We start from the raw sequence: 22,323 nt of genomic DNA, 5'->3' as shown, positions 1-22,323 counted from the left end.
GGGAGATCAACGGAACGTGGCCTAAGTGGGAGTCACAATCACGGTAAACCAAAGTCTAAAAAGAAAAAGACCTATACATGCTACAATTGTGGCAAGAAAGGTCACCTGAAGAAGGATTGTCGAAGTTTAAATAACTCAAATCCTCAAGGAAACATTGCAAGCACTTCAGATGATGGGACTACTTTGGTTAGTGAGGCAGTGGTAGCAAATGAAGGCAGAAAGACATTTGTTGATGTCTGGTTATTTGACTCGGGAGCTACTTTTCACATGACCCCTAGAAGAGAATGGTTCAAACAATATGAACGTATCTCAGGAGGATCTGTATACAGTTGTAATGATCATAAACTAAAGATCATTGGAATTGGAGATATCATTTTGAAGATGCATGATGGTATAGTTCGTACTATTCAAGGTGTGCGACACGTGGAGGGTTTGAAGAAGAACTTATTGTCTTTAGGACAATTGGATGATCTTGGTTGTAAGATGGTGATACATGAGAAGATTATGATAATCAAGAAAGGCGCGGTTGTACTTATGAAAGGAGAAAAGGTGGGTGCTAATTTATACATTCTTAAAGGCGAGACGGTACAGGAATCGGAAGCATCTGTTGCTTCGAATAGTTCAAGTGATAAAGTTGCTATGACATGGCATCAAAAGCTTGGACACATGTCTGAACAAGGTATGAAGATTCTTGTGGAAAGAAATCTTATTCCTGGTCTTACAAAGGTATCGCTACCTTTCTGTGAGCATTGTGTAATCAGCAAGCAGCATTGCCTGAAGTTTAACACATCAAATTCTAGAAGTAAATTGATTCTAGAATTGGTTCACTCTGATGTGTGGCAAGCACCAGTTCAATCCTTAGGAGGAGCAAAGTATTTTGTATCATTTATTGATGATTACACTAGGAGATGTTGGATGTACCCAATCAAGAGAAAGGCGGATGTGTTTGAAGTTTTCAAAGTTTACAAAGCGCGGGTTGAACTTGAATCTGGTAAAAAGATCAAGTGTTTGAGGACAGATAATGGAGGAGAATACACTGGTGATGAATTTGATAGGTTTTGCAAACAAGAAGGTATCAAAAGGCAGTTCACGACAGCATACACTCCTCAACAAAACGGAGTGGCAGAGCGGATGAACAGAACCTTGTTAGATAGAACAAGGGCGATGTTGGCAACTGCAAGCTTGGGAAAATCATTCTGGGCAGAAGCAGTAAGTACTGCCTGTTACGTGATAAATCGGTCACCATCAACTGCAATTGAGTTGAAATCGCCGATGGAAATGTGGACTGGAAAACCAGTTAATTATTCTAACCTTCATGTATTTGGAAGTCCTGTGTACGCATTGTACAATTCTCAAGAAACGACAAAGTTGGATCCGAAGTCCAGAAAGTGTTTGTTCTTGGGGTATGCTGATGGAGTTAAGGGGTATCGCTTATGGGACCCCACTGCCCACAAAGTAGTCATCAGCAGAGATGTTGTCTTTACAGAAGACAAAGATCTTGAAGATGTTAGCACTTCAAAAGAAACTATACCGATACAGGTGGGTAATGAATTTCATAAAGATTCTTCTGAAGCAGTACCAGAGCACGATGAAAATCAAGTAGTCGTTGATGAAGCTCCAGCGACTCGTATTTCTAATCGGGAAAGAAAACGTCCAGGGTGGCACTCAGATTATATTATGGAAAGCAATGTTGCATATTGTCTTCTAACAGAGGAAGGAGAGCCAACAACTCTTCGCGAGGCACTAAATCATTCAGATGCATCTCAGTGGATGACAGCTATGCAGGAAGAAATTGAAGCTCTTCATAAAAATAAAACATGGGAACTTGTGCCATTGCCAAAAGGTAGAAAACTTATTGGAAATAAATGGGTGTATAAGATCAAGCGAAATGGCGATGATCAAGTGGAGCGGTATCGTGCAAGACTGGTGGTTAAAGGATATGCTCAAAAAGAAGGTACGGACTTTAATGAAATATTTTCTCCTGTGGTTCGACTTACAACAATTCGAGTAGTTCTAGCGATGTGTGCTACATTTGATTTGCATCTAGAGCAGCTAGATGTGAAAACTGCATTTCTTCATGGAAATCTTGAAGAAGAAATTTATATGCTTTAACCAGAAGGTTTTGAACTACAAGGAAAAAAGAACTTGGTTTGCAGGTTAAAGACATCTCTGTATGGTCTCAAACAGGCGCCGAGATGTTGGTACAAGAGATTTGATTCTTTCATAATGAGCCTTGAATATAACAGACTTTATGCAGACCCTTGTGCATATTTCAAGAGGTTTGGGGAAAATGATTTTGTTATTTTGCTGTTATATATAGACGACATGTTGGTTGCAGGCCCCAATAAAGATCGTATTAATGAGCTGAAGGCTCAATTGGCTAGGGAGTTTGAAATGAAAGACTTGGGTGCCGCAAACAAGATTCTAGGAATGCAAATTCACCGAGACAGAGATAATAGGAAGGTTTGGCTTTCTCAAAAGAATTATTTGAAGAAAGTCTTGCAGCGCTTCAATATGAAAGATAGTAAGCCAATCTCAACCCCACTTCTGACTAATCTCAAGTTATCCTCCGTTATGTGTCCTAGCAGTGAATACGAGAGGAAGGAGATGTCTTACGTACTGTATGCATCAGCAGTGGGAAGTTTAATGTTCGCAATGATATGTACAAGACCAGACATTGCACATGCAGTGGGAGTAGTTAGTCGGTACATGGCGAATCCTGGTAAAGAGCATTGGAATGCGGTAAAGAGGATCCTTAAATACATCAAGGGAACCTTAGATGTTGCATTATGTTATGGGGAACCAGAATTTATTGTCAAAGGGTATGTTGATTCAGATTATGCAGGTGATATCGATAAAAGTAAATCTACCACTGCATATGTTTTCAAACTTTGTGGTGGAACAGTAAGCTGGGTTTCAAAACTGCAGTCAGTTGTGGCAACGTCAACAACAGAAGCAGAATATGTAGCAGCTACTCAAGCTACTAAAGAGGCAGTATGGTTGAAGATGTTGTTGGAAGAACTCGGGCACAAACAGAAGAATATCACTTTATTTTGTGACAACCAGAGTGCCTTGCATCTTGCAAGGAATCCGGCATTTCATTCGAAAACAAAGCATATACGAGTTCAATATCACTTCGTTCGTGAGAAAGTGGAAGAAGGAACCGTGGATGTGCAGAAAATTCATACTGACGACAATGTGGCCGATTTTCTAACAAAGTCAATCAACCGTGACAAGTTTATTTGGTGCCGTTCCTCATGCGGCCTAGCAGAGACGTAAGCAACATCATTGGCAAGGAAGAATTATCGTGTGAAGATTGATTGAGCTTCAATCGAATCTTCAAGTGGGAGATTGTCAAATATGGAGGCTTGGTTGGTGAATTCTATGGTCAAATACACACATGTATATTGTGGTATAAGACTTGGTAAAACTTGGCATACTATACCTACCAAATTGTCTACTAAATATTTACCATTTAGCCATCTTGAATTAGTATAAATAGAGCAACATGTAAGCTCATTTATACATCCCATATTCATTCTTCAATCTTGTATTCTAGTAGATAAATAGAGAGTTGTGAGTATTAATCTCCTAATTACAAGAGATATAAAGATTGATACTTATCCTTGTAATTAGAGAGAAAGTGTAATTCCTATTTTTCTTATTAGTGAAACGTTTCTTTCCTTCCCGTGGTTTTTACCCTATTGGGGTTTTCCACGTTAAATCTTGGTGTTCCTTTATTGTCATTATTTCGAGTATTACTAGCGGTTTGCTATAATTCGGTGTCGCTTTTCACAACATATATCCCCATCCAAGGCTTTGGTTCAAGAGAAACTACGAAGTTGGAACCAGAAGCTAGGTTCTTGGGGGGTAAATTGCTTGGAGCTGACCGGAGATAATGAATCTTACAATATAAGGAACATACAAGAGGCAGACATTGTCCTGACTACTCCTGAGGTTGTATATATATAAATATATATATATATATATATATATATATATATATATATATATATATATATATATATATATATATATATATATATATATATATATATACTTATATATTTATATTTGCTTTCACAGTTTCCTTTTCCAATGTTTGCTAAAGACTTAAAGAAATTTATCTGCAGAAGTTTGACTCAGTCACTAGGTTTGGTATCAAAGATGGTGGCCTAAGCTTTTTTGGTGATATATCACTAGTACTTATAGATGAAGTACATTTGCTAAACGATCCTCGTGGAGCAGCTTTGGAGGCAATAGTTAGTAGAATCAAAATGATTGGTCGTAGTCCACAAATGCAAACGAGTGCATTGGCCCACATGCGTTTCCTAGCTGTTTCTGCAACTATCCCTAATATTGAAGACCTAGGTAAAGTTACTTATGTTCCCATTGCGGCCTTTAATCTAGTCGAACTTTGTTGAAGTCTTATGATAATTAAGACCATTTAAGATAAATTACTGACTGTCATTGGCACTTGCAGCTAAATGGCTTATGGTTCCTGTAGAAGGACTCAAAAGGTATATGTGGAATCTGTTAGAATTATCACTTGATGAGTGGCTGTCAACTTTTTTCTAAAGAAATTGGTTCTTTTACCGTTTGTGTAGGTTTGGTGAGGAAATGAGACCTGTAAAGTTGACTACCAAAGTTTTTGGTAATCACAGTTGTCACAATATCTTCATAAAACTTATAGTTTGTAGCAGTCTTTTTGTTTGAAATTTGCTTAATGTTTAAGTGTTTGCTTGCAGGCTACACAGCAGCCAAAAATGACTTTCTATGTGAGAAAGTAAGTGCTTTGTGCTCTTATTCATTTATTCAATAGTATCTTTGGTAAGTTCATATTTGCTCAATCTTTTTGTAACTTTAACTTCCATATGTTATACTTACCTGCAAGTCAGTAACCCTTTTTTTTTCTTCTGTTATTCAGCGGCTTCAAAACTACATATTTGGTGAGTGTAGAACTATAAGAGTTTTATATTCTCAGCTCCTTTAGTAAACCTCTATACTGAACACAACAAAATCCCTCAATTCCTAAAACTTGAAATACAGATCTCCTAATGCAATATTCTAGAGGCAAGTCTTCACTAGTTTTTTGCTCAACCAGAAAGGGGGCACAAGAAGCAGCACAACAGCTATCGCAGACTGCAATGACTCATGGTTACTCAAACCCATTTATTAAACACAGGGATCAACAAGAAAGGTTAAGAGAAGCTTCACTCTCTTGTGGTGACAAACAGATGCAATCTTACATACTTTATGGCAGTAAGTTTTCATTTATTTAGAATTACAGAACTAAAGAGTTTGATAATAGCATATGGAAATCAAAGTTGGCACAACATTCATTGTGATTGATCTTTCCTTTATACTTCTCATTGCTCAGTTGGTTATCACAATGGTGGACTTTCTCCTAAAGACCGCAGCCTGATTGAAGGTTTCTTTCTGAGTGGAGATCTTCAAGTTCTATGCACCACAAACACTCTTACCCATGGAATTAACCTACCAGCACATACAGTTATAATCAAATCAACTCAGTTTTACTATGTCTCGACCTACTTTTTCTTAAGATATTATGAGCAAAGTTACAATCATCTAACAATTTGCATACTTGTTATCTTATAATTAGCAACAAGGAGAAAGGAATGTACACGGAATATGAAAGATCAATGATACTACAGGTTTGACTCTTATTTATGCACTTCTTATTATTATGTAAGTCTGCAGCGGAAACATTGATATCAGGATGTATACATTCTTAAATGGGTGGTCTTTAAATCTACCTGTTTATTGCTACTCTGTTTTCCTTTAGAGTATATAATCTGCTTGTCTTCTCTATGAGTAAATTCACTGTTTTGGTTGTGCAGATGTGTGGGAGGGCAGGGCGTCCACCATTTGATGATACTGGAATGGTCATAATCATGACAAGAAGAGAAACGGTACCGACCGTCTCTCTCTCTCTCTCTACCTCTCTTTCTATATATGTATATGTATGTGTGTGTGTGTATACACACACACACACACAGATACATATTTGTACCAGCTCCCTATATGTGTGTAAGAGAGAATATACTAGTTGTACATGAGATGTTTCATGTTAGCATCAAATTGATAATCATTAAGTTACAAGTCAAACTCTATGTTCCAGTTTAACATAAGGGTTGATCCAGAATACTTTATGTGCAAAAATCAATACTTTTAATGAACAATTACTGTGTCAAATACAATCATAAAATCTTTATTACCTTCATTTTCGAATAAAATGGTTTAGGAGGTTTCATGCATTATTATTTACTAATACACTTTAGGCTATATTCTACCTGCTCAACTCGCTTGACCCGTTTCCGTATATAACTATTTTTTAAACCCGTTAGAGATAAAAACATAACCTGAATCGACCCATAATGAGTCAAAATTTCCACCTCTAATTTCTTCTGGTAAATGATATGTTTTCTAAACATGATTGTAGGTCCATTTGTATGAAAATCTACTAGGTGGATGCGAATTGGTTGAATCTCAGTAAGTCTGCAGCATAGTTTAGCTTATACTTAAGTATCATACAGACAAAAGAAATTTTTATATGGATGAAAGCCATCTTGTTGATGATGTGGTCCATCTTTCTTTCAGATTACTTTCCTGTGTTACCGAACACTTAGCTGCAGAAATAGTTCAGCTTACTGTCCCAGATATAACTGATGGAATTCAACATATCAACAAGTTCTTAATGTAAATGTAATCATGAAACCAATTCATAAAGAGTTATAACAAGCGGAAGCATAATTATTAAGAAAACAAGTTATGTGTTAAACCATTTTATATGAATTCCATATAGTTATCAAGTTATGAAATAATGCTTACATATATATACATAAAGGAAGAAAGTTATACCTCCTCCAAGATGAGTAGTGAGCTGAATTTTGGACAGCAAATTGATGATGAAAATGATGGAACCTAGCCTCTAACTTGAAGCCTCAAGAGTGTTATACCCACAAGCCCTCTAACTTGAACTAGTTTATTAAGCTCAAAACACCCTCCTTTTCTGCCCAATATTTCGGCCAGCAGCTTTTCAAAGAGAGGGAGAGAGTATTTTTGAAACCTATCACTTGAATTCCTTAGTCCCCTTACTTGGTTAAAGAGAGGCATGCATGTACATGAGGAGTGTGCACATAGAAAGCAACAATCAAAGCATGGGTGGTCTTCCTTGGTCACATAAAACCGCCACCACCCCATTATTTTATACCAAATCAGTTTTTTTTAAAACTTGTAATAAAATATCATGCTTATATTATGTTACTTGCATTCTATTTTGTTTTATAAACCAATTTATAAAACATAACACATCTTAATTATTTAAACCTATAAATAATTAAACCCTTTGTAAATATAAATTATCCAAATAATTTATCTCAAGTGATAATATTTTAGAAAACCGATTTTCTAAAGTTCAAGTGTCGCGTATTTACTTGATGATCCAATCGTTAAGATTAAATACATATAAAGTGTCGGTAAGCTTGTTATTGGGTATGACCCGACTTAGATCATAACACATTAGCCACATTAATTTAATATGTCTCTCGGGCATACGAAATACCTTCAATCTCCCACTTGCACGAGAAACATAAGAAATTAATGCAAGTGATGGATACCACCTAACGACCGTCCATCACCCCCAATATGTTATGACTTTTGCCATTCATTAACATCATCCCTTTCGAGTTCCCATCTCGAATATGAATAGGTGAATCTTTCATCACATCCTTTCGTCCTAGATGTCATGTTAAATCCAAGAGATATAGAGTGATCACTCTCTTTTAGATTTAACTTTATCAGGCCTTAGACATCTAACTCTCAACGAATAAGAGGGACAAATTCCATCTTGACTACATACGTCCTAAATATATACCTTGTATTATATCTGAGCTCTTCCTTATGAACTACCATATTTCAGAATAGCGAAGGAAAGAATCACGGTATAATATTTGGTAAATATCCGAACCCAATATGTATCTCAGGTCAGAGGATACAATGATATTCGCCTTTACTCAAGACTACATGTGATCAACCACAAAGGCTCCATTTAGTAAGTCTTGAGAGCGGGTCTTCCAATATTTGTATCCCACAAATATCTATGAACTTTGGTAGCAACCTTGCCCCACATTCATCCCGTGAATGTACACCAATCCAAGTTCATAATAGTCTAAACCTCACACTTGCTCCTACAAATGTGATCGACTACGGAATTCAGAATAATTACTTATTCATGGATAAAATATGCAAATGGGAACATAACTCAAAATAAATCAATACCATAATTATATTAGTGAGTTTGAACAATTTCGTTCCGTTATAATACTTAAAACAGATCATGACCAATCACTAGAATATCGAAGCCCTAATGCACAAACATGTCCTGCATGTTTTGCTCCATGTAAGAGCTTCGTGAGAGGATCTACTATATTAAGATCTGTATGAACTTTACGAATACATATCTTTCCCTTTTCAACTTCATCCCTTATGTAGTTGAATCTCCGCTCAATGTGACGGGTCTTTTGGTGAGCACGAGGTTCCTTGATTTGAGCAATCGCACCCTCGTTGTCACAAAAGATCTCAAGAGGGTCCTGAATGGAAGGGACTACTCCTAAGTCGTCGATGAATTTCTTCATCCATGTAGCTTCCTGAGCTGCCAATGATGCGGCGATGTACTCCGACTCTGTAGTGGATAAAGCAACAACATCCTATTTTGAACTCTTCCAAGAGACTGCACCTCCATTTAACATGAAGACATAACCAGATTGTGATCGAGAATCATCTCGATCAGTTTGGAAACTCGCGTCCACGTAACCTCTTACAGCGAGTTCCTCCTCACCAGACCCATATATTATAAACATATCCTTAGTCCTCCTAAGGTATTTCAATATACTTTTAACAGCAATCGAATGACTGTTTTCTGGGTTATTCTGGTATCTACTTGTCAGGCTAAGAGCGCATGACACATCCGGTCTAGTGCATATCATTGCATACATGATTGACCCAATGGCAGACGCATATGGGACTTTCTTCATTCTCTCTTGTTCATCTTTCGTGGTGGGGCACTGAGATGAACTAAGGAGCGTTCCTCTTTGAATAGGTACCAAACCTTTCTTAGAGTTTTCCATCTTGAACCTTTTCAAGATTTTTTCAATGTATTCACTTTGATTCAAACCTATTAATTTCTTGGATCTATCCCTGTAGATCCTAATCCCCAAAATGTATTGTGCTTCTTCAAGATCCTTAATGGTGAAGCAGCCTTTTAGCCAAGTCTTAACGCCTTGCATTGTTGGAATATCGTTTCCAAATAAAAATATATCATTCACATATAATACAAGGAACATGATAGTGCTCCCACTAGCTTTCTTGTATACACAAGCTTCATCACCATTTTTAATGAAGCCAAATTTCTTGGCTTCCTCATTAAAACGATGATTCCACATTCTAGATGCTTGTTTCAATCCGTAGATTGACTTCTTTAACTTACATACTTTGTTAGGATGTTTTGGATCGACAAAACCTTTAGGTTGAATCATATAGACATCTTCCTCAAGATATCCATTTAGGAAAGCGGTCTTGACATCCATTTGCCATATTTCATAATCATAATAAGCAGCAATGGCAAATAATATCCTAATAGACTTTAGCATTGCCACAGGCGAAAAAGTTTCATCATAGTCAACCCCTTGAGTTTGAGTGAAACCTTTTGCTACAAGTCTAGCTTTATATGTATTTAAGTTTCCATGCATGTCGGTTTTCATTTTGAAAATCCATTTACAATCAACTAACTTGGAGTTAGCAGGTTGCACAACTAGTTCCCAAACTTGGTTGTCATACATGGATTGCATCTCAGCGTTCATGGCTTCCTGCCATTTATCTTTATCAATCCTTGATAAAGCATCATGGTAGTTTGTTGGTTCATCCAAATCAACCACATAGCAATCATCCATGAGAAACCCATATCTCTCAGGAGGATTACTAATCCTACTAGATCTGCGAACGTCTTGTATACTTTGATCATCCATTTGATCATTCTCAACATTTTCATGTTGAGTGCTAGTGTCAACCAATTGTGTATCATCTACTTGATCTTGAACCTCTTCAAGATCTATCTTCTTTTCACTATTACCTTCCATTAGGAACTTAGTTTCAAGTAATTTAGCCTTCCGAGCAACAAATACATTCTGCTCGGATGGATCATAGAAATAGTATCCCATATCATCCTTGGGATACCCTATGAAGATACACTTCGTGGATCGAGCATTCAACTTATTAGGGACGTAATGCTTAGGATAAGCTTCACATCCCCATACCTTTAAGTATGATAGAGATGGAGGTTTTCCAAACCACATCTCATGAGGTGTTCGTTCCACTTTCTTGGTTGGGGCCATATTTAAAATACGAGCCGCAGAGCATAGACAATAACCCCAAAATGATAGAGGTAACGAGCTTCTAGCCATCATAGATCGAACCATATCCATTAGGGTTCGGTTCCTCCTTTCGAAAACTCCATTAAGTTGTGGTGTCCCGGGTGGAGTAAGTTGCGAGATAATCCCACAACTTCTAAGATGATCTTGGAAAGCATCGCTTAGGTATTCAGCTCCTCTATCGGTACGAAATACCTTGATTGTCTTATTGAGTTGATTTTGTACTTCGTTTTGATATTCCTTGAATGCCTCAAAAGTTTCGTCCTTGTGTCTTAATAAGTAGACATATCCGAAACGACTGAAGTCATCAATGAAAGTAACGAAGTAACTTTCACCATTCGTAGTTATGGGCTTAAAGGGTCCACATACATCCGAGTGTATTAATCCCAATAAGTTCTTAGCCCTTTCATAGGTCCCTTTGAAAGGTGCTTTAGTCATTTTGCCTTGTAAGCAAGACTCACATACATCAAATGAGTCTAGTTCATTTGACTTCAAAAGTCCATTCTTTTGAAGTGTATGCATTCGGTTCTTATTTATGTGACCAAGGCGACAATGCCATAAGTAGAAATCACTCAAATCCCTTTTGAGTTTCTTGGTGTTCGTATGGAACATTGAGCTACTGCATGAAGTGTCATTATGAACCAATTCATAAATACCATTCGAAGGTGAAGCCTTAAAATAGAACACATTATCTAAAGAAACATGGATATCATCATTAATGAAATTAAGATTAAAACCATATTGTTTCAAACGGGATACAGAAATAATGTTTCGAGATAAATCGGGTGCATACAAAACATTTTTCAAAATAAGCTCCAAGCCACTTGGTAGCTTTAAAACAAAGTCTCCTTGAGCTTTCACTTGCACCCTTGCTCTATTTCCCATGAAGAGACTTGTCGTTCCCGCTTCTCGATCACTTCTTTTGAACCCCTGCAAAGAATTTCAAATATGAGTTCCACATCCTGTGTCTAATACCCATGTATTAGAAGAAGTAATACTAAGCTCAATGTATACCATATATACATTACCTGAGGTTTGCCCTGCATCCCTCTTTTCCTTCAACTCCTTAAGGTAGACCGAGCAGTTTCGTTTCCAGTGACCCATTTCACCGTAACCGAAGCACGAATCTTCCTTGGAGTTAGCTTTACCGGCAACCTTTTGCTTCTTGTTGTTGGTTGGGGTAACCATCTTCCCCTTTCCCTTGCCCTTGCCTTGGTAGGCGGGTCCTTTCCTCTTAGCCACCTTCGGCTTAGGAGTGTTATTGTTTTTGGACCCACCTTCATTGATCGTAAACACGGGTGAAGCCCTTTTTCCCATGCTCGCTTCGGCCGTCTTAAGCATGGCATGTAATTCGCTGATGCTCTTATCCCATCCATTCATGTTATAGTTTAACACGAATGTGTCAAACCTCTTTGATAATGAGTTAAGGATATGGTCCGTGGCTACTTCATTAGACACGTTACAATTTACACGGTTTGCTCGATCAATAAGGCTTTTCATCTTAAGGACATAAGATGAAACGGATTGGGAGTCGTCCATCCGACATGCATGAAGCGCTCGGACCGTTTCAAAGCGCTCGACACGAGCTTGTTGAAGGAACATCTCCTTCAACTGTGTGATCATGTCGTATGCACTATGATGCTCGAAGTCCTTTTGGAGTTCGGGTATCATAGTCCCAAGCATGAGGCAAGAAACTTGCAACGAATCGGTGCAATATTTCTCCCAATATGCCATGGCTTCCGTATCATCCTCGTCCGGTTGATCGGGAATGGGGTCCTCCAACACATACGCCATGTCCTCTAGTTTGAGGACGATTCTTAGATTGCGGAACCTATCCATGAAGTTTGTATGGTTGAGTTTTTCCTTTTCGAGGATTGACCTCAACGATAGGTTGTTAAAGTTAATAGGTGCGTTAGGAATGTTGTTGTTGTTATTGGCAGCCATCTACAAAATGTAACAAAGTTGTTTAAGTATCAATTTTAATTTAACAATCAATACCCTTTAAATCCAATTGATATTAAATTTTAGAATCCAACGGTAAACCAAATTTCGGTTAGGTGACCTTTATCCCGTCATTTGATTTAGCTAGGTAGTCATTATATGACAATTGCAATCCTTTTACAACTTCTAAGTTATGGGATCATGCAATCCTTTTGCATGGCATATTATCCCATCAACGCCTATTTGTTCATCATGCTTCGGTGACCCTAAGTTCATGATTCCCAAATCAAGTCGTCCTACTTGTGCTAACGTGTAAATTCAACATACTAGTGGTTAGGTGACCTTTATCCCACAAGTGTGCGAAATTCACCTCAATCATATTAGTTTGCTCATAACGGTTAGGTGACCTTTATCCCATTAAGAGTTCCCTAATATTTTTAAGTGTTTGCAGAAAAGGATGGCGTTTAACTTGTTTGCCTTGTTTGTTAAAGGGATTTTAAGTTTTCATTATTTCTAGTTTGAGAAAACTTTTATGCCATACACCAACATGCATTTAGTGTATGGTATTTATGAAAATCCATTTACATGTCATGTAATTTGCCAATTACTTGATATAAACCATTTTATATATATGTGATCCTTTTCTTGTTCTTAATAACCATTTATTAAGGTCTTTAGTTACTTTTAATTTAACCAATTAAATTGTCATTTTGCATGTCATTAATATGTCTAATTTAACCAATTAAATTGTCGTTATGCTTGTTGTTATCTTGTAATTAATTGTATCAACCAAACATACAAACACAATAAACATACAAACAACCACACATGCAAAACAAGTTTGTTCACAATCTAGCCATTTTGGTGGACATTTGTTTAGCCGAAAACAAATGTCACCGGGTTAAGGGGTAAAATACAAAGTAGGAGATTTCAAATCTCCCACTTAACCTTGCATCCATATGCTCCTTGTGTTCTTCAAGTCTTCATCATCTTGTATCTTCATTTTACAAAATATGTATCCTAATACATTTTTATCTAGAAAATGAAAATACAACCTATTCTATTTTACATACCAAATGTAAAACAAATTACATAGCCAAAATAAATATTACATGCCATATGAATGAATAATATTACAAGCCATATGAATCATACAATTCATTCAAACATTCAACCAAACACAAGGTCAAGGCATAGATTGTGAACATCAACATGCAACAAATATGACCAATTTGCAAGTTCCAAACCCACTTTTGGAACCCTTAAAATTCGGCCAAAATCATGAACCCACTCAAACCCGAATATTTTTACATTCTACTTTCATGCATGTACATAGAATGCAAAGTTGGTGGGTTTTAAAGACCATATATAAGAAGCATATTTCATAGACTTCGGCTCTAGATACCATTGATGGAATTCAACATATCAACAAGTTCTTAATGTAAATGTAATCATGAAACCAATTCATAAAGAGTTATAACAAGCGGAAGCATAATTATTAAGAAAACAAGTTATGTGTTAAACCATTTTATATGAATTCCATATAGTTATCAAGTTATGAAATAATGCTTACATATATATACATAAAGGAAGAAAGTTATACCTCCTCCAAGATGAGTAGTGAGCTGAATTTTGGACAGCAAATTGATGATGAAAATGATGGAACCTAGCCTCTAACTTGAAGCCTCAAGAGTGTTATACCCACAAGCCCTTTATGCACTAACACCACCTTTGTTTTAGTTAGGATTTAGACACCAAATGAACTAGTTTATTAAGCTCAAAACACCCTCCTTTTCTGCCCAATATTTCGGCCAGCAGCTTTTCAAAGAGAGGGAGAGAGTATTTTTGAAACCTATCACTTGAATTCCTTAGTCCCCTTACTTGGTTAAAGAGAGGCATGCATGTACATGAGGAGTGTGCACATAGAAAGCAACAACCAAAGCATGGGTGGTCTTCCTTGGTCACATAAAACCGCCACCACCCCATTATTTTATACCAAATCAGTTTTTTAAAAACTTGTAATAAAATATCATGCTTATATTATGTTACTTGCATTCTATTTTGTTTTATAAACCAATTTATAAAACATAACACATCTTAATTATTTAAACCTATAAATAATTAAACCCTTTGTAAATATAAATTATCCAAATAATTTATCTCAAGTGATAATATTTTAGAAAACCGATTTTCTAAAGTTCAAGTGTCGCGTATTTACTTGATGATCCAATCGTTAAGATTAAATACATATAAAGTGTCGGTAAGCTTGTTATTGGGTATGACCCGACTTGGATCATAACACATTAGCCACATTAATTTAATATGTCTCTCGGGCATACGAAATACCTTCAATAACCAGGGCAATAGAGTGGATAAAATGCTCATATTTATATGTGAGAATGAAAAAGGTAATTTTTTTCAATATACTGTTGGGTTTTAATTTGGTTTCCAATTAATGTGAAAGGCCCAAGCCCAACAAAATTAGGCCCAATGGTTTTTTGACTCGGTCAACCATCAGAGGCATCTCTTAATTCAAATCAAGTGCAGCTGTATTCATTATTAGAGATCAAAAAAGAGTGAAGTCAACTCAAGAAAAAGTGTGTTTTCTCAATTCCCGTTTTTATGTACAGAGCCCAGTAAATTGACGATCCCCGGAGATCCGACCGTTAAATCTTCTTCAATTTTGGACTGTGTCTTCCTGACATCAGGGCCAACATTTTCAACCGTTGAATTTGTCTAAAGAGGTCTGTAGGTCGTGATTTTGCTGCTGGAACAGAGAGCAGTTTTTGGGTGAGATAATTCCTCTTTTGTCTTTTAGGTTGTTCATATACTTGTTGATTGTTGTAGTTCAAGAGTATGATGATGTTTTATACCTCTAGATGATCTAGAGAAGACCTATTGTATTGTTCTTCTTGTTGATGATAGTGAAGTTTAAGTGGCTTACGAGTCCCGTGGTTTTTACTCTCGATTTTGAGGGGTTTTTCACGTAAAAAGTCTCGTGTGTATTGTGTGTGCTTGATTATTGCTTAGCTAATGATTTGCTACTGATTTGGTATTGTTTAGCTACTGATTTGGGTTGGATTTGGTATAGCTTGTTTGTTAGCATCCTCATGGGTTCATACGGGTCGGGAAAGTATTGGTCAAACGGGTTTGTTTCCGCTTTGTAGATTGTCCGTTGTGATTATTTTCCCCATCAAATTGGTATCTAGAGCTTAAGGTTTTTTGATTTGACTTATGTGAAAGATGGAAGCTAATACAAGTAAAATGATTAGTTTAAATGGTTCAAATTATCATGTTTGGAAAGGCAAGATGGAGGATCTTCTTTATGTGAAAGATTATTATTTGCCTGTTTTTACTGAGGATAAACCTGAGGAAAAATCTGATGCTCAATGGAAAATTTTGCATAGACAAGTATGTGGGTATATTCGGCAGTGGGTTGATGATAATGTTGTGAATCATATTACTGGGGAGACTGATGCTAAAGCCTTATGGAAAAAGCTTGAGCAGTTATATGAGCGAAAGACTGGGAATAATAAGTTGTTATTAATTAAGCAGATGATGGCTTTGAAGTATCATGATGGGACTCCTATTACAGATCACCTAAATGCATATCAGGGTATTATAAATCAGCTTGCAGGTATGGGTATCAAGTTTGAGGATGTGATTCACGGTCTCTGGTTACTTGGTACATTACCGGACTCTTGGAAGACTTTTAGGACATCTTTGTCCAACTCTGCACCGAATGGTACTATCACCATGGAATTGGCTAAGGGTAGTATTTTGAATGAAGAGATGAGAAGAAAGTCACAAGGTTCCTCTTCACAGTCAGATATCTTGGTCACAGAAACGCGGGGGAGAAGTCATAGTAGAGGTCAGGGTAAAAGAGACAATCATCGTAGCAGCTCACGCAAAGGTAAATTTGCTAATGTTGAGTGTTATAATTGTCATGAAAAGGGGCACACAAAGTGGTATTGTCCAAAGTTGAAGAATGAGAAGAAAAAGGCATATGACAAGAATAAACAAAAGAAAAGTGATGGTGGTGATGATGATAAGGTTGAAGTTAACGCTATCACAGATGAGTTCTTTGTTTGTATTGATTATGATATGATCAATCTTACTCATGATGACACGAGTTGGATTGTTGATAGTGGTGCTACATGTCATGTTTCAATTTGTAGAGATCACTTCTCATCTTACACTCCAGGTGACTATGGATTTGGTAGGATGGGTAATGCCGGGTTATCAAAGATCGTTGGTATTGGAGATGTTTGTTTGAAATTTGACACAAGAATGGAGTTAGTTTTGCATAATGTAAAACATGTTTCGGATATGAGACTTAATGTTATTTCAACAGGCATTCTTGATGATGATGGTTATTATAACGGTTTTGGTAATGGTATTTGGAAACTAACTCTTGGTTCTATGATAGTGGGAAGAGGCAAGAAAGACTCAAGATTATACATCACGCGTCCGAAGATCGTCCAGAACATTGTTAACGCAGTGGACAATGTTGATTCTACTGAGTTGTGGCATAAAAGACTTGGCTACATGAGTGAAAAGGGGATGTCTATCTTGTTTAAGAAGAATGTGTTGTCGGGTGTTAGTGATATTAATTTGAGTAAGTGTTCTCACTGTTTGGCAGGTAAACAGACCAGAGTTGCGTTTAAGAGTCATTATCCTTTTCGAATGGAGAACATACTTGATATAGTGCATTCGGATGTTTGTGGGCCTATGAAGACTAGAACACTTGGTGGATGTTTCTACTTTGTTACATTCATCGATGATCATTCCAGGAAGGTGTGGGTTTATACCTTAAAGTCAAAGGATCAAGTATATGAGAAGTTTAAGGAATTTCATGCACTAGTTGAAAGGCAAATGGGAAAGAAACTCAAGTGTATTCGGACTGATAATGGCGGTGAATACATTGGCAGATTTGATGCTTATTGTAAGGAGAATGGTATTCGGCATCAAAAGACTCAACCAAAGACACCTCAGTTGAATGGCTTAGCAGAGAGGATGAACAGAACTTTGGTTGAGAGAGTTAGATGTTTGCTTTCACATGCAGGGTTGTCCGATTCCTTTTGGGGTGAGGCTTTAAATACGGCAGTTCATATTATTAATCTAACCCCTTGTGTTCCTTTGCGTTTTGATGTTCCTAACAGGGTTTGGAGCGGCAAAGATGTTTCTTACCGTCATTTACGAGTTTTTGGATGTAAAGCTTTTGTTCATGTTCCCTAAGATGAGAGGTCAAAGCTTGATATGAAGATTAAGCCATGTGTATTCCTCGGCTATGGTGAAGATGATTTTGGGTACAGGTTATATGATCCAGTTCAGAAGAAACTTGTACGAAGTCGAGATGTTGTTTTTACAGAAGATCCGATGTTAAAAGATGTTGAGAAGACAGATTCAGTTCCTCAACCTAGTAATGATCTTATTGATTTGGATCCAGTTACTCCACAACATGTTGGAGATGATGTTCAGAATGATGAACATGGTACTGATGTTGGTGATGTTCCAGAGCAGGTAGAGATTCCAGTACCAGATATTCCTTCATTTGTCCCACTTAGGCGGTCTACTCGAGACCATCATCCTTCTGTTAGATATTCTGCTGATGAGTATGTATTACTCACTGATGGGGGAGAGCCAGAGTGTTATTCAGAAGCAATGAAAGATGAGCATAAAAAAGAGTGGGGTGAAGCTATGCAAGATGAGATGAATTCTTTGTACGAGAACAATACTTATGACCTGGTGAAGTTACCGAAAGGCAAAAGAGCTTTGAGAAACAAATGAGTATTCAAAGTGAAGACAGATGAGCTTACTTCACAACAAGGTACAAAGCTAGGTTAGTCCTTATAGGATTCAGCCAGAAAAAGGGTATTGATTTTGATGAGATTTTCTCTCCGGTCGTGAAGATGAGATCTATTCGAGTGGTTCTTGGGTTAGCTGCTAGTCTTGATCTTGAGGTTGAACAGATGGATGTCAAGACTGCTTTTCTTCACGGTGATTTGGATAAGGAAATCTACATGATGCAACCTGAAGGTTTTCGGGTTAAGGGTAAAGAAAATTATGTTTGTAGACTTCAGAAAAGTCTATATGGGTTGAAGCAAGCACCGAGACAGTGGTATAAGAAGTTTGAGTCGGTTATAGGAAAGCAAGGCTACCGAAAGACAACTTCAGATCATTGTGTTTTCTTTCAGAGGTTTGGTGATGATGATTTCATCATATTGTTGTTATACGTTGATGATATGTTGATTGTTGGTAAAAATATTAAAAGAATTGCGCAGTTGAAGCGAGAATTGAGCAAGTCTTTTGCTATGAAAGAATTGGAACCAGCAAAACAGATTCTTGGCATTCGGATTTCTAGAGATAGAGGTGCTAAGACGTTACATATATCACAAGAGCAATACATTGAAAAGGTGCTTAGTAGATTCAACATGGAGAATGCTAAAGTGGTTAGTTCCCCTCTTACTAACAACTTTAAGCTAACAGATAGAGATTGCCCTACTTCAAAGGAGGATGTTGAGGAGATGGATAAAGTTCCATATGCTTCAGCGGTTGGTAGCTTGATGTATGCTATGGTGTGTACTAGGCCTGATATAGCTCATGCGGTAGGTGTTGTTAGTCGGTTTATGTCAAATCCGGGTAAGAAGCATTGGGAAGCAGTTAAATGGATTATGAGATACTTACGAGGTACTTCAAAGTTAGGTATCACATTTGGAAATGGAGAGCCGGTGCTTGTTGGTTATACAGACTCAGATATGGCAGGAAACAAAGATAACATGAAATCCACTTCTGGATATTTGATGACTTTCGCAGGGGGAGCAGTTTCATGGCAATTAAGGTTACAAAAGTGTGTTGCATTGTCTACGACGGAGGCTGAGTATATGGCAGCAACAGAAGCGTGCAAAGAACTATTGTGGATGAAAAGGTTTCTACAAGACCTTGGGTTTAAGCAATCACGATATGTGGTTCTTTGTGATAATGAGAGTGCGATTCATTTGGCTAGAAATTCTATGTATCATAAGCGAACAAAACATATAGATGTGCGGTATCATTGGATTAGAGAATGTCTTGAAGATGTTTTGTTTGAACTTGATAAAATTCATACCGACGATAATGGTTCCGACATGTTTACAAAGGCTTTAGCAAGTGAGAAGCTCAAGATATGTTGCACGATCGCCGGGATGGCGAACTCTTCCACATAATTGGAAAGGGGGAGATTTGTTGGGTTTTAATTTGGTTTTCAATTAATGTGAAAGGCCCAAGCCCAACATATACTAAGAACTACCTAGTCAATTTGTTGTTATTAATATATTTTCAGAAACTTCCCAATTAACGTTTTACAATTAACGTTTTAGAAGCCTGAAATCTATGGTATAAAGAAAGGAGTACCCGGTGCCCATACAGAAAAGCATATACAAGGTACTTCTATATTAAATCAGTTTTCTGTGCATCTCAGTTTATGACTCATTTTATCCACTGCAGAAGTCTGGTCCAAAAAGTTAATGAATTAGCAGACTACCAAATGATCTGGACTGATGAAGATGGTTTTGTATTGAAGCCTCTTGGTATAGTAAATCTGTTTGCTTACTATAACCATACAATTTTCATGTTTACAAATATATTATTGACAAGTATCCATCTTTTGCCCACGGAACCTGGAAGGCTGATGACAAAATATTATTTGAAATTCGACACAATGAAACACATTATGAAGGCGCCTTCAAATTGCACCATAGAAGATGCCCTTCATATTGTTTGTCGTGCAGAGGAAATTTCATGTATGATTATGTCTAATTGCTTTTATATACTGATTTATATATTGTTATGGAGCTGACTCTAGTTTCTGAATAAAGGGATACAATTAAGGAGGAATGAGAAGAAACTTCTAAATGACATAAATAACGATAAAGGAAAGAAGAAAAAAGCGCATACAGACTAGAGAAGAGAAGCTATTCATTTTGGCAAATGATTGCTTGACTGGAGATCCATTAGCTCACGATCTGTCTCTTACCCAGGTCAGAATCCCACATTATAAGATAAAGGTGGCAATTTTGACCCAAAACAATTTGACCTACAACCCAGTATGTCCATTTTGCCACATCTAAATACAGTTTAGCTAGAAGGGAATGGGTCGCATGGATCGAGCAGGCCAAATGAGTTGATTGTCATTCAAAGTTGATTATTATTATAATTCCTGCAAGCTTCTAACTTTCTTCAGTGATGTAGATTATCGTTGTAATAATATAATATTTGTATACATTGTTGACTTATTGACTATCAATAATTTCAAGAAACAAATACATAAAGTAGTGTTTCCAGGTCAACCCAATCTAACCTAACATATATTATAATTTCAAGAAACAAATACATAAAGTAGTGTTGACTCATTGACTATCAATAATGTTCATTTCGCCACGTATATAATATAATACACTTACTCTTCTCATATTGGGGTTTCATACAGGACACGAATTCTGTTTGCTCAAATGGGTGCCGAATTGCAAAATGCATGAAAGAATATTTTATATATAAAAAGAATTACAAGGGAGCTTTGAATTCAATGTTTCTAGCAAAATCTTTACATCAAAAACTCTGGGAAGACAGTCCATATCTGCTCAAACAGTTGCCTGGCATTGGTATGGTGACCGCAAAGGTATTATCTCAAAATCTATATAACCTAATTGAATTGTATATCTGTGTACATTTAAGATAATAGTCTTCTTGTTTATGTTCAGGCCTTGCAATCTATGGGAGTAAATACATTTGAGACTCTCGCTGAAGCAGACCCAAGGAAAATAGAGATGGTTACTGGTCGAAAGTTCCCGTTTGGCAACCACATTAAGGATTCATTGTTATCTCTTCCACCTAAATTGGATCTGAAAGTTGAGGAGACCGCATGTCCATATTATGCAAAGTACAAGCTTGTTATGACATTAACCAGACTGTCACAGTCATCACAAGCAACTAAACGACATTATGCAGATGTGGTATGTGATTAGGCACACATTATTACAATACAAGTATAGGTGGCGACATGGGTGGGTTAGGCGGGTCGGGGAACATGTCAATATGGGTTCGCCTTGAAACAAGACATTCTATAAATAGGCTGGGACTGGACGGCCCTTATCTCTCCTTTGTTCGTTATTAATGAGTGTTTCTATTATGATTATTAAAAAAATACCAACAATTTAGATATTTAAATTAATGAATTAGAATGCTGTATGGATTACATATACACTTTGGCAACACATCTGACGTGTTACCTCATTTCAAATTAGGCCATTTACTATTAACCTGTATCTACAATGTTTGTTTGAAATAAACTTTTACATAACTTCCATTTTTCACAGGTTGTGGCTGTAGAGGAAGATAACATGATAGTTTTCCATGAAAAAATAAGGTAATAAAACTGTAAATACAATGCTTCATATATATTTAAAACAAGGTGATTTGACAAAGGTGATTTAATACAATGCTTCATATATTTAAAACACTATATTACAAAGGTGATTTGACAGCATAAAATAACTCGTTTTCTGCAGAGTGGAAGAATTTACCAGGTAACAAAGATGTTTCCTTTCATTGAGTAAGATATCGAGCCTGAGTTAATTTTAAGACTTGCTAAACATAGTGTAAGCTGATCAAACTGTGAAAAGTGTTTAGAAGACATCCGGTTTATGTAGTTTTTGTCCGCTCTTTTCTTACTTATTATTATCTTTATTTTTATCTTTCTTTTGTAAAAAACTTTGTATTTGTATTTGGGTGCAGCCCATATAGTGCAACAATACTAGTTACAGGCCCTCAACAAGGAAAGTTTACTGTCAAGGCAAATTTGATTTTCGAAGAATACGGTGAAGTTTTATGCTCTAATCCAAATCCTTATATTTCTTATTTCAATGATAGTTGTGCTATTACTTATTCTGGTTTTGAT

At 36.8% G+C, this 22,323-nt stretch overlaps 1 protein-coding gene across 1 annotated transcript in view; it reads left to right on the top strand.

Moving 5' to 3' along the window:
• LOC139868584 (DExH-box ATP-dependent RNA helicase DExH17-like) overlaps nucleotides 1-22,323 on the top strand; it is a 31,777-nt gene that overhangs the window by 2,170 nt on the left and 7,284 nt on the right. The window contains 22 exon segments of the mRNA XM_071856920.1: nucleotides 3,798-3,957; nucleotides 4,134-4,371; nucleotides 4,484-4,520; nucleotides 4,608-4,654; nucleotides 4,749-4,786; nucleotides 4,928-4,949; nucleotides 5,050-5,262; nucleotides 5,381-5,537; nucleotides 5,624-5,675; nucleotides 5,862-5,933; nucleotides 6,464-6,513; nucleotides 6,622-6,711; nucleotides 14,749-14,797; nucleotides 19,849-19,955; nucleotides 20,043-20,170; nucleotides 20,246-20,310; nucleotides 20,312-20,407; nucleotides 20,857-21,045; nucleotides 21,128-21,379; nucleotides 21,743-21,792; nucleotides 21,935-21,952; nucleotides 22,161-22,243. Of these exon segments, the coding sequence (XP_071713021.1) occupies nucleotides 3,798-3,957; nucleotides 4,134-4,371; nucleotides 4,484-4,520; nucleotides 4,608-4,654; nucleotides 4,749-4,786; nucleotides 4,928-4,949; nucleotides 5,050-5,262; nucleotides 5,381-5,537; nucleotides 5,624-5,675; nucleotides 5,862-5,933; nucleotides 6,464-6,513; nucleotides 6,622-6,711; nucleotides 14,749-14,797; nucleotides 19,849-19,955; nucleotides 20,043-20,170; nucleotides 20,246-20,310; nucleotides 20,312-20,407; nucleotides 20,857-21,045; nucleotides 21,128-21,379; nucleotides 21,743-21,792; nucleotides 21,935-21,952; nucleotides 22,161-22,243 (2,213 nt within the window).

The sequence above is a fragment of the Rutidosis leptorrhynchoides genome, chromosome 9 (genome assembly GCF_046630445.1).
Source record: "Rutidosis leptorrhynchoides isolate AG116_Rl617_1_P2 chromosome 9, CSIRO_AGI_Rlap_v1, whole genome shotgun sequence".
In the NCBI taxonomy this organism is placed as follows: Eukaryota; Viridiplantae; Streptophyta; class Magnoliopsida; order Asterales; family Asteraceae; genus Rutidosis; species Rutidosis leptorrhynchoides.
The sequence above is the reverse complement of the archived record's forward strand: the minus strand, read 5'-3'. Positions and strand labels throughout refer to the sequence as shown.